General features: G+C 51.1%; 1 protein-coding gene across 5 annotated transcripts in view; it reads left to right on the forward strand.

Annotated features, from left to right (window-relative positions):
• LOC118503325 (zinc finger protein jing homolog) overlaps positions 1–16,585 on the forward strand; it is a 72,834-nt gene extending 56,249 nt beyond the window's left edge. For 4 of the 5 annotated variants that reach the window (XM_036036468.1, XM_036036469.1, XM_036036470.1 and 1 more), the window contains exons 3-6: positions 3,443–8,988; positions 9,084–9,225; positions 11,202–11,382; positions 11,451–16,585. In XM_036036468.1, coding sequence (XP_035892361.1) covers positions 3,844–8,988; positions 9,084–9,225; positions 11,202–11,382; positions 11,451–12,099 — 6,117 coding nt within the window. In that variant the 5' untranslated portion in view covers positions 3,443–3,843 and the 3' untranslated portion in view covers positions 12,100–16,585. The remainder of the gene's footprint in view (positions 1–3,442; positions 8,989–9,083; positions 9,226–11,201; positions 11,383–11,450) is intronic. The other variant, XM_036036472.1, reaches the window with a different exon arrangement.
• Positions 16,586–18,262: the final 1,677 nt, after the last annotated feature.

Below are 18,262 nucleotides of genomic sequence, written 5' to 3' on the forward strand. Positions count from 1 at the left end.
GCAGCAGCGCCGTAATGGGGCAGGAATGTGAATTCCCATGACAGTTTGCGTATGGTCCGTTCCGCTTGCATAGGATTGTTGGGACTGCAACCATGCATTTCGCTAGCTGTGGATGACGAGTCACACCAAAGATTGTTGTACTGACTGTCATCGATCAGTTAGTCAATCATGAATACTCTTAAAAAGGATGAAGGAATCTCTTTAGGATGTTTTGTTTAAATAAAGTCCAATTCGGACTATTTCTAGTTAAAAGGCACATGTTCCTGTTCCCCTTCGAGGGAGGGTTGCTAATTATGCGCACGATGAAGAGGATGATAATCATTATCGCCAAGATGATGAGACGACTGGCGTTTCTGTTCAGCTTTCCCACCAGGAATCTGACTGACGCAGACTAGCAAAATCATCCTTTCGATGCGATGAAGGTTAGGGAAGGAAAGAAAAAGTACGTGCAAGATAAATAATGAACTTTTCCTAACTCATCGTGAACTCCTCCCACCAGCCAGGCCCCATCATCCGCTGCTCAACCTGGAACGATCGCATCTGGCTGACTGGCTGGCTGGCTGGCTGGTGGGGGGACAACACCCAGACGTTCCAAAATATTCTTCCGATGATAAATGGTGCTTAAGTGTTTCTCGAGCGCGTAATGAGTTTGGGCTTGAGAAGTAATGTTTGCCATCGAAATAATACACCACCACAACCACCAGGTTCCGTGTGTGTGGATGCTGTTCACCTTCCTCCGGCACACAAGCTGAAGACACCAGTGAAAAGGTAATCGTTTTTCCGTACAGTTTGTTGTCTGCTGCGGTTACGGATACATTGTTTGGTACGGTGCGTGCATGCCTTGTGTCCCGCTTTTCACCTCAAAACCCCCGGGTCGTAAGGGATGGGAACACGTTACGAAAGGGCTGAACACGACACGGTAGATTGAAGGTTGATGTACTCGACTGCTCGCCCTGCATCCAGCAAGATTGGGTTCAATTTTCGTAGATTTGATCCAAGGCGAATGAATGGATCATATGGGTAAAAGAACGCACGAGGGCGCGGCGGTGGAAAGTGTTTCGTGTGTAACATGTATTGGCTTTTGTGGGATATTCTTGAAACCCGGCCACGGTCGGTAGCCGTGGAATGCTGCATTCCTTCCGGTGTGTTGGCGGAGCAAACGGAATACTGCATGTCGTCTGGCTGTGTACGAAACGGATGAGAGTGAAATTCGTTCTAAGCTTACGAATCCACCCGCAGACAAGCGTGCAGGAATTTTCATTTCAATCTTCAACCCCACACACACACACACACACACAACAGCCCCTCACATGGATCGATCTCTGGGGTCGTCGATTGTTGAGTGTTTGGATCGGTGTTTTCTTTAGGTCAACGTTCGCTGAGGAATGCAGTAAGGGATGGTTTTATCTGCTGGTTAATTTATTCAATTATTTTCTTAAACTTCCGGCTTAAAACTTCCAACATTAGAGATTTAGGTCCTTAAAATATTCTAACAAGCAATCGCCAAGAATATAGTTCCGTAACGGTCAGAGCGCTTGGGGAAATCCTAAAATGTAATAATACAAAAAAAACAACGAAGCAAACCCTTCTTTACGCTAATCTGTTGCGTCGTCGGTCGGGAGTCCATCGATGAAATGGATCTGCAAATTAACCTTTCAAAGAACTCGAAAACTCCTCGGCTGATGTGCCCGCCAAGCCAGGGCAGCCTATTGTTGGGATGGAACAATCTTACCATCTGACGGCTTTTGACGCGGCATGTTTGACGGAGGAGAGTATTAACGACCCTCCAAGGAAGCAGCTTCCCCCCGAAAAAAGGCCACATTCCGATTTTGGGGTTTTGGATGGGGAACGCAGGTGAACCCCGCTCACGGGCAAACGGGCAAGAACGAAAGAAGATGTTGCTTCCAATCTGAAGGAGAATCCAGCCACGGCAGACTAATGAAACATCAGAGTGAAACGGGAGGGAATAAGGAAGGATCCGTCTGCTGCATACACACACACACACACACACATGGTGGTTGGCAAGTTGTGTAAGAAGATGTGGAGCCGGACTTGATCTTGCTCCAAGGTATAATTTCCGAGACCGCAAAACCCAAAACTCACACACACACACCAGTCTTGTGGTGCACGTTTGGAAGTTGTGTGTTACTTTGCCGGCGGGGTCAGTCGGAGGCCGATGGAGTTCCCGAGTTCCGGAGCATAGCATCTTGTGAAGTTATGCTGCTCTATCGAAGTCATGCGCATAAACATTGGCTACTTTCGCGCTTCGTTTCGTGCCGGTAGCGAGAGGAGTGAAGCAGAGCAAGAGCGAGCGAGCGAGCGAGCGCTTGTGTGGGGGGTATGTTTTCATGAATAAAACATTGAAATTCTACCACTATGTACGCCCTTCTCGAGTTCCCCACCATATGCACCGTTTCTGGTCGTTTCCGACAGGTATCCCACACATTTCCGGCTGGACACAGGGTTTCACGCAAACGGCCGCCGAACACTCCCGAAAAGCACCGCTCAAAACATTGCCGCGCCTCGATCATCTATCATCCTGTGCGTCGCTGATGGCTGATCTGCTTTGTACTGGGGACTTGGGCTTTCCGAACCGGAAGACGTTAAGATGCTTAATTCTCCGCGCTCCGAACTGCCTCGCCGGATAAAAGCGCTCAGGAGGTCAGCGCTACGGAGAAACGCGAAGCTCATCGTAAAGAAGGCAGCATAAGCCTGGAGGCTGCGTTGGAAGGAATAAAAGCGAAATTGATTTTCTATGGTGGGGAGGGGGGTGGGGCAGTATTGTGGCCGCGAACTTGCTCCATTAAGTGCCCGAAAGAAACCTGTTTCTTCATTTCCTCCGGACGCGCCCGGACGGTACTCGTCGCTCTGTGGTTCGCTCGGTCTGTCGGTCAGTTGGATCGATCAGCGCACCCCCAATGCTCAGGGGGAGGAGAAGAGAGTTGCACACATATACGCCACATTACAGCATGTGCAAGACTTGAACGGGTGACCCTCCCACCGAGACGAAGGACGAAACCAACCACGCGCACACTCACACACACACGCGCGCAGCTGGAGAGAGGGAAAAGAAAAAGGAAAGAAGCTATATCGAAAAAAAAAACTGTATCACGAAAAGGTCATTGAACGGCCAAATATGAGTCGCGCTCACCCCCAGCAGGGGAGGGGAGTTCCGAGAAGAGGGTTGTATACACAGCATAAGAAACTGGAACTGAATGGACGATGGACGATGGACGGATCGGTTTAAAGATGAATCTCTGCCAAACCGGATTGCCTTTTTTTGCGCGCGCTCACACCTTGCCGGTTGTTTCTTTTTCTTCTTACGCGCACTCCGGCCTGGTCCCTCGCAGCCGTTGGAGAATTTACGGCCTTTTCTAATGCATTTATACCACGTTAAACACCTTGCTAATCTTTCCCCTTTTTTTTCTTGCTATCTTTTCAGTAAGCGGTATCGGTCGGAGCGTTAGACAATTTGACTCATCCACCGCCCAAACACAGCGAGACAACGATGGTGTCGACGTCTGGCGGCTAGTAGCGGCAATCATGCATCAGCAGCAGCAGGGGCAGCACCAAGCTCAACGACGACGAGGCGATCGAGGAAGGGGAGGGTGCGTGCAGGATGGATGTCGCGTACAGTGCTGCTAGCTCGAATACTGCACCGATAGCCGTTTAGCCACAGCAATTTTGTCGAACCCCCCCCCCCCCCAATGCAGCATTATTCGGCAGGTGGGAGCCACAGATCGCAGGAGAATCGACGCAGCCGTAGACGACGCGGACGCAAAAAGGAGCAGACAGGATCGCGCTTCGTACGATCGCGGCAGATCAGCTGAACCACGTTCGAGCATGGCACCCCACACACAGACGGCCGGTGGTGTAGGGGGCATTACGATTAAGCAACCATTTCAACGGCGCCAGTGGCCGTACAACACTGTCAACACGGGCGGTACCGGTGGAGCAGCGACGAACGTTGTGTCCACCAGCACGACTAATCCCGCCACTATTGCCGGCACTACGACAGCCGCCGGCAACAGTAATAGTTTAAGTAGTAATAGTAATCATAGCACCGCCGGAACTAATGGCAGCGCTACCGGTCCTGCCCAGACGGCAGCAGCAGCAGCAGCAGCAGCAGGTGCGACAGCGTCAGATCAGCAACAACCGAACGCCACTACCATCACTGCCTTTGCGACGACGACGCCATCACAAACGGGCAGCAGCTTCTCCGCCACCAGCACCGCTACTACCAACAACACTGCCACGGCGGCAGCCGCCGTTGCCCTGCTCCGAGTCGCTTCGGGCGGCGCATCGAGCGGACTGGCCGTGAGTCCTTCGAACAAACTGAAGCGCCTGCAGCCAACGGCGTCGGCGTCAGCGACGGCAGCATCGACAGCCGCCACCGCGCCCCAGCCACAACCACCTACCACCACCGGTGTTCAAACAGACGGAACTGGAAAAAGCAATAGTAGCAACAGCAATACGGGCGGCAATCACGTCGCCGCCTCTGCCAAACGTGCCCGCCCGAGTCAGGATGGGGCCAAGATTGTGTGTAAGTCGGTCGGTACCAATACGAACGGGCCACCGGCCCTGGTTGCCGTGAACAGCGTCAGCACCACCGGCACGCAGAAAAAGCTGACTCAAATGGCCATCGTGGCAGCTAGCTCGGCGTTAAACACCGGCAACCCAAACAACCTCGCGACGATGGTGGTAAAGTCGGCCGGAGCTGGTGTACCCTTGCCAACGACGACGACTGCGTCCACCACCACTGCCACGATGCTGACCGCCGCACTGCCGACGGAGCTGGCCAAAGCGAACAAAATCACCGGGTACTTCAAGTCCCAGCTGAAAACGCCAAACACGTTCAACAGTCTGAAGAAAAGCATCAAAACTGTCGCTGGGCGTGCGTCAGCGCTGCATCAACAGAAGCGGAAGCTGCTCGGTGACGGCACGTCCGATGGCTACCCGGAACTCACGAATGCCACAAAATCACCCGATAACGGGTTGCTGACTACCGGAATCGGCAGTGTCCCGAATCCTGCCCCTCTCTCGGAGGCTGACGTGGAGAAGTATTTGAAGATGTATCAGCAGCAAGCGTTGGCTAAAATGATCCCGAACGGATCATCCTCGTCGTCGTCGTCGACGGCGACGACGACGGCCTTGGAAGCGGTTGCAGTAGCCACGTTGGCTGCATCCGAGGCAGCCGTAACTGCTGCCACTAGCAGCTCCTCCGGTATCTCCGTAGCTTCTTCCTCCAGCACAATCAACAGCAGCAGCAACAGCAACAGCGGCTCTGTCTTGTCGAAGAAGGTAGAGCGCAAAACGGCACGAATAGCTCCGACCGTGTCCGCGACACGCAAGATAAGCCATACGGTGCAGGGTGGCATCGGGGTAGGAGGCAGCGGTGGTCCAGCCGGACAGACGAAGAAACCGATCAACATTGCACCGCGTACGACGACCGTCAGCAGCACGACCGCAGTTTACCAGCACACCATCGTGGCGGCTCCGGTAGGCGGTCCGGTGGTCAGCAGCAACAATACCACTGCCAGTGTGCACCATCATCAAGCGACAACCACAACCACCACCACGCAAAAGACTGAGCAGCACCCCATGATGATGGGCAAACAAGCACAACCATCACCACCGGTACTTCTCACTGCCATACGGCTACCAGGCCCGGCGACTCAACAGCAGTCTCTTCCTAACGTTACCGCTTCTCAGCCGCAACCGGCCACCACAGTCACGCAGGCATCAGCAGCGGCTGCGGCGGCTGCGGCGGCTGTTGTGCCACAGTTTAAATCGATCGTTCCCCAGCAGCAATGCGCCGCATCCACTGTTGTCGCCGGTACGACCAAGTCAGTTGTTGGGTCTAAGCTTGGGACGGCGGTCAGTACGGCGGCCGGTACCGCCACCACGATCGCTCCGACGGCGGCCGTTTTTCAGTTCCACCATCACCACCAGCTGTCGGGAGGGGGCGCACCCGGCCAGATACCAAATCTGGTGCAGATCTCGAACCTGCTTCCTCTCGCGGCTGCCCAACAGCAAGCCAAACTAACGGGCGGCGCATCCTTGACACTTGCAACGGCCGCTAGTGCAGCGGCCATGCAGCAACACCAACAGCAGCAACAACAACAGCAACAGCAACAGCAGCAAGCCTCCTCAGCAGCGGCTGCAGCAGCATTCGCTTCAGCGCTCGGTTCCGGTACACCGACGGCCACAGCCGCCAACCTGCTAGTCAACGCAAACGGCATCAACAATGGTGCGGCTGGGCTGATTCGTAGCGGTGCATCGAATGGCACTACGACGGCAGGCCCCACACCGCAGCTCGTCATGAACGCCACCTTCATCAAGATCCACCAGATACAGCAGCAGCAAGCGGCGGCAGCCGCCGCTCAGCAAGCCGCCCAACAGCAGCAACAGCTAATGGCGGCCGCAGCCAGTTCGGTTGCGAATGCCACCCAACAGCAGCAAAGCTTCACCATGGAGGCGTCGGCCATGAACATGAACTTTAGCGGCATGTTTGCCTCGAAACCGACGACCACGGTGGTGCCGTACTCGTGTCAACCAGCGTCCGGTCGCCCGACCGCTTACCAGCCCCAAAACGGTGCTCCAACACTGTACCCGGCGACGCTCAACCCGTTCGCCGCCCAGCAGCACCACCCTCAGCAGCAACAGCTGATCATGACCCCGACCGGAGGGATATTCGTGAACGCAGCCGCCATTCCGGCAATGATCAGCTCGCAGCTGAGTGCAGCATTCACGCAGGCAACCGCCAACATTCCCGCACTACATCCACTGCAGCCGCCCCCGTTGCCACCCTCTTCGCAGGCGGGCAATACGAGCGGCAACGGTGGCACCACCGGACAGTTACCAAATATCACAGCTATCATCCAACAGAGCAATGGCGGGCAGGCTTCCGTGAATGGCAGCAATGCTGCTACCTCTCAACAACAGCAACCCCACCACCACCACCACCACCACCATCACTCGCTGCTGGCAAACATTTCGCCGGCAATCCTTTCCAACCTGCAGGTAGCGGCGGCCGCGCTCGCCTCGTCCGGCAACAACGGCACTGGTGTGAGTGCGAACAAGCTTGCCCTCGCACAGGCAACATCCTCCGCCGCGACTCAGTTTGTGCCGATCTCGGCTGCAGCACACTACGGCGCAGGAACGACGCTGTATGCAGCGGCACCCGCTGGCATGAGCGCATCGGCCCACGGTATCGTCACGTCCATGCATCACGCGCAACAACAGCAACAGCAAGCAATCGTCTCGAGCGCGGTGCAATCGCTCTCGCCGCCACCGCTCGTGGCCACGGTGCCAACGTTCACCACCACCGGCAAACCGATCATGAACGCGATGCTAAACGGCGTCTCGACGGCAGTGTCCACGCCACAGTCTGGGGCACCTTCCGCGACACTGCTAGCGGCGGCCACCAGCACTCCGAAACCGCTGATCGTCGGTGGCGAACCGCCCGGTTTGGTACCGGTTCAGCTGCCGAAGCAACAGCAGCAAGCCACATCGGCGGCGACGGCGCTCACGGTACCGCTTCCGAAGCTGGTCCGCTCCTCGGCGCTTGCGGCCCGTAGCAATGGTTCCACGCAAACGCCCGCCGTCATTATACCGCCCATTGCGCCTACCTCCCCGCCCGCTCTCAATCCACTAACGCTCGATTGTGGCAGCAGCAATGACAGCGGCATCGTGGCCAACTCGAGCGACAGCGAGGACAAGTCGCTAACGATCGATCTCTGCTCACCCGGTTCACCCTCCGACACGTCCTCGGCCAAGAAGGGCGAGGAAGGGGACGAAGACGAGGAAGACGATCACATTCACGACGACCATCATCATCATCATCATCAAAGGCGTCATCATCTGCATCATCTTCGGCACCGTGCGGCGGACAGTGTCAGCGGCAGTAAGGATGACACACGGACAGCGTCTTCGCGTTCGTCACCGCTCTCTACCTCATCTTCGGAAGATTCCGAGGATCAGCTGATCGTCGACCATTCGGTTCCGGCGACGGTGGCCGCCTCCGTGACGGTGTCCCCGTTCCCGCCTCCGCTGCGTCTTCTGTCGGATGTGGCGGTTGCGGCTGCAGAGGCCGAAGCCGCGCTCATCAACAGCAGCCAGCACAATCAGACCGTGGTGGGCCACAAACATTCGACCAACTCCACCGTGCTGGAGTTGATTCGGCAAAAGCATGAGCAACAACAGCAACAGCAGCAGCAGCAGCAGCAGCAGCAGCAGCAGCAGCAGCAACAGGATGGGGAACGTCATCCACCGATGGAGCAGGACGACGAGGATACCTCGTCCACCGTCAAGCCGGAGGAACAGTCCCAGCAATCGCCGCAGGAGGCCATGTCTACCGCGTCGTCTGCTGCGGATCTGCAGGAAGATTACAGTGCTGCACCAACTCCTCAAAGCACCAGCTCCTCCGACAGTGCCGCAGCACCGCTTCACCAGCAGCAGCACCAGGAACTGGTGGGACAGGAAGAAGGGGAACCGAAACACCCGGGTCAGCCGTCAATCGTCGTGTCACGCACCTCCAATTCTTCTCCCTCTTCCGATCAGTCCCACCTGTCGCCGCCCAGCATCGATACGGAGATGGTGCTCGCACCGGAAGCGACCTGCGCCAAGAGCCCGATCCTTTCGCAGCCGAAAACGATCCGCTTTCCGGCACCGTCCGGTACGGCTCCGCATCACAACTTTGGTCGCAAGGGTTTCCGCCGGTCGGGCGATGGCCGGCTGTACGGGGTTTGCTACTGGCGCGAGTGTGAGAGCAAGTTCGACAGCAGCTCGCAGCTGCTCGACCATCTGCAGCTAGCGCACGTCAACACGCAGAAGGATCCACCGTACGCGTGTCTGTGGGATGGCTGCAAGGTACACAACAAGGAGTGCACCAAGTTTAACTGGCTCGAAAAGCACGTCCTGTCGCATGCCTGCAGCAAACCGCACAAGTGTATTGTGGCCGGGTGTGGAATGCGCTTCGCCTCGCAGGTAAGCCATACTATTGATGCTGCCGTCCGTACACACTGCCGCAGGATTAACCGGAATTCCCCTCCCTCTGTTCTGTCCCTCCTGTCCATCCACAGCCAATGCTGCTCAAGCACGTCAACAGTCACTTCGCGAACGTGGACAGCAACAGTTCTGGCAAGCGGTCGTCCGATCCGCCCGTCCCGAAGGTGCTGCGAAAGACGGGCAAAAAACTGCGCTACCGCCGGCAACCGTGGTCAGGTAGGTGTTCCCAGCGATCGTAAATACGCGTTGTGTCTCCTGTTAAGTGTTGCGCTGCGTTCCGAGGACGATCGGAACAGTGTAAGGGGGTAGCAATATATATACATATAACCATTTCTAACGAAGGAGAGAAGCGGGACTGACTGGGTTTTGACTAATTACTGTGGAAGTGAAGTTACGGAGCGATCATGTTCAAGGATAGCACCATTAAGGCGCGGTGTGGGTAGAATTTTTAAAAGCATGTGCTATTTCGTTCTGCACGCTCGGCACTCATTTGGTTTCGAATGGCAAAATATAGCCTCAGCAAATTTCTTCCAATTGCAAACCCTTGGCATTTTGGGATTTCATGGAACCCGAATGTACAGTAACGATAACGTCCAATTGGATAACGCCAGATTTAGGCATTGAAGAGTAGTAGTAGAGCCGAATCCAAAATGGCTGACAGATTGAAAGCCACCACAAGCTCTAGTGTTTGTTTTGCGGTCAGTGTATCGTACGGGTTTAACCTTTGTTTTGTCTCAAACCCCATCGGCACATGTGCTGGACACGACTGATTTAGATTTCTAATGTAATTTCGAGCTTTCTTTATCGACTTGATAATGGATGAACCCTAGCTTTTATAATGACACTGACGTCATCGACGCTTTCATCTAGCCTATCGTTTGTGGTTGTAGTTAGTCTTGTGGAAGTGTTAGCAGCGATCACATCTTATTCTGGCAGTCTATTCTGTGTGTATTTTAGATAAACTTTCAAATATAGTACCGCGTAATATAGTACCTTTAGATATAGTGCCAGTCTTCACACGGCATGACAGGGGTTCAAAACCCCTTCCAGAACGCCACCCCGTACACAGAGCTGACTGCTTTACTACGGGTAAAATTAATTAGCCATAGCAGGCCGAGACCTCTCGAGGTTGTAGTGCCAAGGAAGAAGAAGAAGCATAGTCTCCTGACATATAGCCCTGATCCGAAAATCGTATTCAATTGAGCGTTTGGATTACTTTACATACGGAAAAATGTTTTAAAATCGGTCCGAAAACGTAAAGTAATGCTTGTTGGTGTCCAGTAGCGTGTTGTAATTTTTTGTAGCAAAATCGTTCCATTTCTAACATCAACTAGTGTCACGCGTGCTTTTTGAACTCGATAAGTTTTGTTCTCTTACAACTCTTTTTTCTTCACATCTAAGCAAACTGCTTGCTTCGTAGCTGTGGTTACATTTGAATGCTCTTGCACGGTTACTGTATGGTGGAAGGTGTCGTCTTTCCAGCATTTGCGTTGCTATGCCTTCTTACCTATCCTGTTACTGCAAAGAGTGTCTATTTAGGCTTCTATGTTTCGATAGCTATGTAACATATGTTTGTGATGTGCTTCTTCATAGCATTTGCATTTTTTTTAAATTTTATATCTCCTCGGCTTCGACATGATCGCTCGTGATTGGCTTTCGACCACCCGGCCACAGTAAGAGAGGACGGGGCGTTACGATTTTGCAACGCTCCGTGGGAGCTCCCACCACCCATGGGAGGTTTACTTTGCTTCACAGATTTTCCAGCATTTTTCCCCCCTCCCCCTCTCTCGCCCCTGATCCCTATTAATCGATGTCCTCGATGGGCTGAAGACGCTCAAAGCCGCACAACCAACACATTGAGCCGATGGAAGCGCCCGCTGCTGCCCGCGCCTAATTCCAGAGTTCATGTGACCTGTTAATGGCTATTGAAGCTGACCGCCTTCAAAAAAGGACTTCCGACTTTCCAGAGTGCAACTTATATACATACACACACAGAGAAAAAAAACGCAAGCAGAGTGCAAACCAAAAATGACATTTAACATATTATTGCGCTGAACATTCCTTACTATTAATCTTTCTATGTTAATGTGTTTTTTGTTGGTGTAATTAGTAATTAGAACTAGAGGTAGAGTTGTGTAGTTGGCCATTGCAATGTAACACTAATCGCGCGCCGCGTTTTGTTTCGTGTGCAGCCCGTCGCTTTGATTTCTTCGACTCCGGCGTAATGGAGGGTTTGCAGCATCGGTTGATACGGCTTGGTACGATCGCGAGCGGACAGGGTGGCGCAATCACGTTCCGTGGAATACAGCTTGGCCGTCGGCACGTACCCAGCGAAGGTACGGAAGTGCTCGTTCGATGGTATCCCGAAGAAATGTAAGTAAAATACCACCCGTTGCTTTTTTTTAAATTTGCTTATTTAACTGTTTCTATTCTTCATTTAGCTTGCCGGACGAATGGCTGCCGGAGCGGCCGGTAGGCGAGAAGTTTGTGAAGCAGGTCAACATTCATAGCCTCACGATCGAGCAGCGGAACGATCTGTCGGACTATTTGAAGCACGATCGGCTTAATCCAACGGCAGCCGCCATCGTGAACCCGTTCGCTGCACTGCACGAGCACGAGTTTGAGCCGGCACCCGCCGCCACCAGCGGCAGCAGCTCCAATCTGAGCAGTATCAGCAGCAACAGCAGCTGGAGTAACAACAGCTTCCCGATGCCAACGGCCGTGGCCCCTTTCAACTGTCGCACCGCACCAAAGCAGCAGCGCAAGCGATCGAAACCCTCTGCCAGCAACAGCAGCAACAGCAGCAGCAGCAGCAGCAGCAGTAGTTCGTCACAATCAATTACGTCCACCGGATTTTCGTCGCTGTTTTCAACCTCGCTAGCATCACTGTCGGGCGGTACAACAGGTAGCAACAGCAACACTGCCGTCTCATCCTGTGGTAGCAGCAGCCGCGAAGAAGGAAGCTGCGGTGCAATGCAACTGTCCTCCTCATGCTCTTCTTCGACCATCTCCTTTACCTCCTCGTCGGTTTCCTCTTCCACAACATCATCATCATCATTATCCGGTCAGGCGAAGACAGCATCATCCTGACCGTCGTCGTCGACTTCAGCGCAGATGAATACGAGGGCGCACGATCGGAGCCGCAAGTTCCCCGTCCGTGCATCAAACGATCGTACTGAGGCGGTGGTACACACAGCACAATCAGTCAGCAGCGGACATAACCACCGGTCGTTGCAGGAGGAAGCTGATCGAAAGCAGCAAGGAACAACATCTCGCAGCGTTCGAAATCGTAGCCGTCGTAGCACTATTGCTGCGGGCAACAATACAACAACCAAGCGGTAAGCCAGCCGCCATCTGAACTGTATTATAATTGCCGGGTTGTCCTCTCGATAGAGGCACCAATGTTTAATAAGAGGGGCGGTAAAACGAGGGAGCTCCACTGAACGATACAATCCATAACAAGAGCAATTGCAACGTAATAAGTATAACCACAGAATCATAGGAGGCGTACGGTTTAGAGTGAATTTAACAGCGCCAAACGCTAGCATATAGTACGCACGCTAATGTGGGACTGAGCAGGCAGTACGGTTAAGAAATTCCCCACCAAACACCACCACCACCCCTTTCCCCACGCGCACGCACAATTTCGCCATGGTGGTGTATGGGACTTCTCTCTGGAAGGTGTGCGTCGTGAAAGGATTAATATGTAGTTATAATTTTAACCAATTTACTCTCTCCGTTTGGGGTAGGGGGTACGCATTGTGGATATACAGATTTAGTTTAAGAACAGCTAGATAATTGTCGTCAACGTCGTTTGTAATGGTTTTTTTCCCCCCACTATTTTAGTTTATTTTGTCTCGAACGATGGTTTATACTCTTGGCCGGCGGCGCTCTACAACAGTGTTAGTACAACAGGGAGAGAGGGAAGTAGGGATGCATAGAGAGAGAGAGAGAGAGAGGGAGAGCGAGTGCATAAAACCGACGGTGCACCGATCATGCACAAATCAAACGATTTTTTTTTTTTCTAATGCGTTTTGATTCAAAGTTCGGTGGTAGCCTAGCTAGCAGCAATACACAACCAGCATAGCACAAGCGGCGACCGGAGGCGGTGGTGTACAAACCGGAAGGAGGGGCTTTTGAACCGGACCTCTTTTTATTATTTCTTTAGAGTGAGGAACTTTTAAACGGTGTAGCCATGGTGAAAAAGAAAATCCCGGAAACAAAATGCATACTTCAAGCGCCTCGGGAGAGGATATGAGTCGTTTAACAAAATTATTTCACAAATCCGTTGATCTCAAAAAGTAGTACTGTGTGTAGTGTATAGCGAGAAAGGGGAAGGCGAAAGCCGAAGGGGCGAACAGGCAACGTAACATTATGTGCTAGTGATTTAATGCCTAGGATAAGCAACACGCTGTGACCGTACAGCGCGGCGACTCAGCGTCCTGTGTACCCCGCGGATGAGCATCGTACTCTCCTCCCGACCCTGTGAGCACTCCTAGAACCGCACCGGCAACCCACAAGAAGGCACACACGACACAGGACAGGGCGCAAAACATATAGAGTAATCTAGCAATACTTTCAAAAACAAAACATTGCGATGGTTAAAGACTGACAAAACGTATTTTTACTAGCTTGTACAGGTAAAGGACGAACAGGCGAATGGGGGTGTGTGTGTGTGTGGCGAAGGAATTGCAATAATTGTGCAAGCCCACTTTATCACTTTTAGCTGCGGGTGTGTGAAGGGTATCCTGGGATCCCCCTGGGATCCCCCCCCCCCCACCCCGCACATAGGCAGTAACAGCAGCAGGATCATGAGGATAATCGTTGCCTTTGCAATAATGGCCCACCACCATGACAAACTATGGAGGACAGAATGTGAGTGGTGTTGCTGATAAGAATGCGATCGGAAGGCATTTAACAGGTTTCTTTCGAACATCGCAATAGTTATAGCAGAAACCAACGTTTTTTTTTTTTTGGTTCCCGTTCCTAAACATCTCTTACGTGGACACACTGTACAACCGTTGTCCGTATTGTGCTCCTCTGTTTTGCTTAGGCTCATTCTGACCTCTGAATCTTGGGTGTCTTTTGATGCTAAATTTTTGATCGATCATCGCACTTTCCTTTTTCTGCAGAATCCTTCGTCTGCTTCCTTCCAAAACTATTTTGGCTCTAGGGAACAAACCATGTAACAATTAAAAAGTAACCATGTGTTTGCGTGGTAAATGCGTGGCCTACTAATTTAACGGCCCCCAGCATGCATTTACAGAACAAAAAAAGCTTAATTCATTAGCCTCGGTATGATAAATTATGTGAGGGGGGAAAAACTAGAAGAGAGAGAGAGAGAGAGAGAGAGCAAGTAGGAGATAAGTGAAGTGCGCAAAGAAATATGATCACTGCCAAAAACTAATTCACAAACAACAAACAAACTATAACCGCGCGTGTGTGTGTGTGGGGAGGGGGGGGGGGGGGGGGAGGGTGTAACACAAAAATACTTGACTGAATTATAAAAAGGAAAACCTAATTATTAAAACGAAGAAGACAAAGCAACAAACAAAATTAAAGAAGTGAGTGCTGTGTATAGTAAACGAAAGGAATGCAAGGGAAGGGATCACCGAACAGAGGTCGAAAAACACGACGGGCAATTGCATTTATCGATAGCAACGACGGTGTGTGTGTGTGTGTGTGTGGAATGAATGCAGCTGAATTTTCCGGATCCGATCGACAAAGTCTCGTTGGACAGCAGCAACCCAACCACACACCGACTTAACATTCCGCCAAAAATGTGACAACGGGGAGTGAGTTCACCTCAACCGAACGCTCCTACTAATACGCCAAAAACTGCCAGCTTGAAGAAAACTCGATTCGAATGCGTGTGCACAAAACGACGCCTGTCTCGGGCAATACTGCCACTGCCATTTTTAATACTGCTGCCCCCCTCCCCCAGATACTTATCCCTTTCGTTCGTTCGTTCGTTAGCCACTTTCGGGGTTACGTTTGCGTGTATGTGTTTTTGAGCCTGTAAGTCGAAAGCGATAGGATAAAGTTAGTCAAGAACAATTCCTCCCCCCCTTCGGTCGGTTGTTTAGGTTATACATTTTAAGGCGAGGCGATTTGTCAAAGCGAAGGAAGCGAAACTTTACCGGAAAAGCCGTCCATCGTGCGTGCGTGCGGCTTGTAGTCCTAGGTTTAGCTTAGAGTGGGGGGGGAGGCTATCTGCTTCCCCCTGAATGCGTAATTTCCTGCGAAGGAACTTCCTGCCTATTAGTTTGATGTTTGATGTGATCCTGGAGAGGTTCTTTTTCGGAACTGGCTGAGCAAAGAATATTTCTTTAAAAATTTACGTTTCGGACTGATTTTTATAAAATAATTTACCGTTTCGTCCTAGCGCTAGGATTACGCGTGTCGTGTGCATGTGCATGTGTGTGTGTGTGTGTTTGTATCGTTTTCGTGTCGCTTTTAATATCATTTACGAGCGCGGCGCCATATCTCGAAAAAAAGAGTTAGTTTATCATGTCCTTTTCCCCTTAACTTGTGTCCTTACTCACCACGATCGAACGCCTCTGCAGGTTCTTTTTAATCGATTCTCAACAGGAGGAGGAGCTTTCTGACTGTTCCGTGCTGGTAACGTCATGCGAATGGTACCGAACGATCAATCCACCATGCACGCACACACACACGCACACATAAGTAATCAATTCAATCACTGCCCTCTTTTAACGGGATTACCGCCAGGGTTGTATTCGCTGCTCCCTTTCCCTTTGCCCACCCTGCCCCCCATGACTGATTGCGCCGTACCCAATTCTGTCGACTGGCGCTCGGTTGTGGTTTTTGTAGTGAGATTTCTTTTAGTTGATAGTGTTTCAGTTTAGTAAATTGCTGTGTTTCCTAATATATTTTCGATTCGGACACTCACAACATCGGGCGCTCGACTGTTAGTGTGTAGCATTAAAGCAAAGGGGCGCGTATTGATCTTCACGAAGGGGAGGGGTGCGTGTCATTTCTGTGTCACACCGCTCCCCCCGGCTTAGGAGTAAGTGTAGTTTAGTGTAAAATATTTGTCCACCACCATCGTGCGCGTGTTTTAGTATAATTTTTCGTCTTCGCTTACCGCAATGTGTTTATTTTTACTCTCTCCCTCCCTCTCTCTCTCTCTGTCGATCGTACGATCGTAAGCATATTTTAAAGTTTATTATTTTTAATGTAGAAACAGTTGCGTTTAACTGCAAATAGCGCTAGTGGTTAGCTAACAAACAAACGAGCAGTTGAACGACGAATGTCTCGATGCTGTGTCGAACGAACGGCACGGGCTAGCGTTAGGTTTATACGAGTGTAAGCAAATGAATGTCTCCTCCGGGATGCTTTTTCCCGCGCTAGTGTTAACAACCAACCCATACCACCTAGTACTACTACTACTACTACTACTGCCCCGACCCTGCCGTAGGTCTTGTTGATCGCGCGCGCGTTTTATTTGTAACGATCAATACAGGACGGTGGGGAGGATCACGTGCAGAGAGAGGGAGCACTTAACTTTTTTTTGTTGCGAAAAGAAAAGAAAAGCAAAGCATCTTGAATTGAACATTAGCGAGTTTCCTTTTCTTTGTTTTGTGTTGATTTTATTTAAATTTTTCTTTTCTTATTTACGAGTGTGATGACGAGGTGTTTTATTTTCAGAGGTTGTATTGCTGTTCGGTTCAAATATCACTTTTAGGTTGCATTTTTCTATTGTTTTATTACTTTTTTTTATGAAGTTTCGTTTTAGATTTTCTTTCTACAGTGCAGTGTTCCAACCAAAGAATGGCAGAACGAGACGCACGCACAGTCCGCATGGATCCCAAGCTGGCATACACACACACAACACACCTCTCACACTGCATCATTTCCATGCATTGCCCTTGTAAGAGCTACAGGATAGATTTCGTACATATAGCTGTATCATAAAGTATCGTAAGCGCGCGTGAGAGAAAGTTCGTATCAAAACCGTAGGTGATACTATATCTGTAAGCAGTACGCGGAGCCAGTGGGTGGACATAGACGTTAGTAAGATATGTCTTCATTATGCATACGAATAGTTTTTAGCAAGTCGTTCGGGAGGAGCGAGAGAAGCAGCAGATTCAACGGCATGGGAGGAGACGGAGACGACCGCATCAAAGTTAGTAATGATGTGATACACAAAACGTGGTTCTAAAGCATATACAAACCCGGGCGGACGGATCGGATGGGTGGATGGAACCAGAAAAAAAAACCTCAGGGGTTGGTTTAACGTTTGCTTTTTTTTTTTTTTGCTCCAACGGGGAAAACATGGGGAAAATAGTAATTTAGCCGACCGCCGAGTACGTTGCCATCTTAAGTCGAAGGCTTTTATTATTTTGAAACATTAAAAGGAACCGAACAAGTAGGACCGGTATGTGTGTCTGGTGGTGGGTGAGGGAGGTGATGAAGGTGGACATTTGAAAGAGTGGAAAAGGCGTACAGAAAAACTGATGGTTTCGAAGGATCAGCTAAATAGGCCCAAGCAAATGAAGTTGGTGCAAAGGGGCGCGATGATACAGCGGGGACACGATAAGCAAGCGGACACGAACTAGACAAATGATGATAACGGATGGATCAAAGGTGAGTTGGGAAATGGATTGAACACACAAAAAGAAGGATGCAAATATTGATTGTGAACGAGAGCGAGTACCCCGGGGAAAAACGGATGAAAGGTGGTGCAAACATTATTGATGGAAGGATGCAAGCTGGAAAACTGGTGGCTGAATGGATGGAGGAAATGGGGGGCTAGGGCATGACCCACTCCTCTCAGAAAGGATCGCCGCGCGCCAGGAGGAGCCTTTTTTCTCGGGAAATGGTTTAGATGAAATTGTACATAAGACAAGCGTGTCCGATATCCGGAGCAAGAGCGAGAGACAGTAGGCAGAACGCACTCACGCATGCTGGCACCGCGCTCGGTCGATAGTTTGCCAAAGCCGGATGTGTGTGGGCTCCAAAAAAAAAAAAAAAAACCCCCCTTCTCGTTCGTGCTGGGCTTCTATCGCTGGCTGGCTGGTGCTTGCACGCGTGCTGTGTGTTAGTAGATGTTGATCTTCTTAAAGTAAAGGTAATGGGGTAATGGAAAGCAAGCAAGATAATGGTAATAATCCTACAGAAACTAGTGGAATTTAGTGCAGTGCAACGGCAAACAAAACAGTAATGGAATCGTGTATCATGTGTGTGTGTGTGTGTGTAGTATCGGAAGAGTAATGGGCGAGTAATGCAT

This window comes from Anopheles stephensi, chromosome 2, assembly GCF_013141755.1.
Source record: "Anopheles stephensi strain Indian chromosome 2, UCI_ANSTEP_V1.0, whole genome shotgun sequence".
NCBI classification, from domain to species: Eukaryota; Metazoa; Arthropoda; class Insecta; order Diptera; family Culicidae; genus Anopheles; species Anopheles stephensi.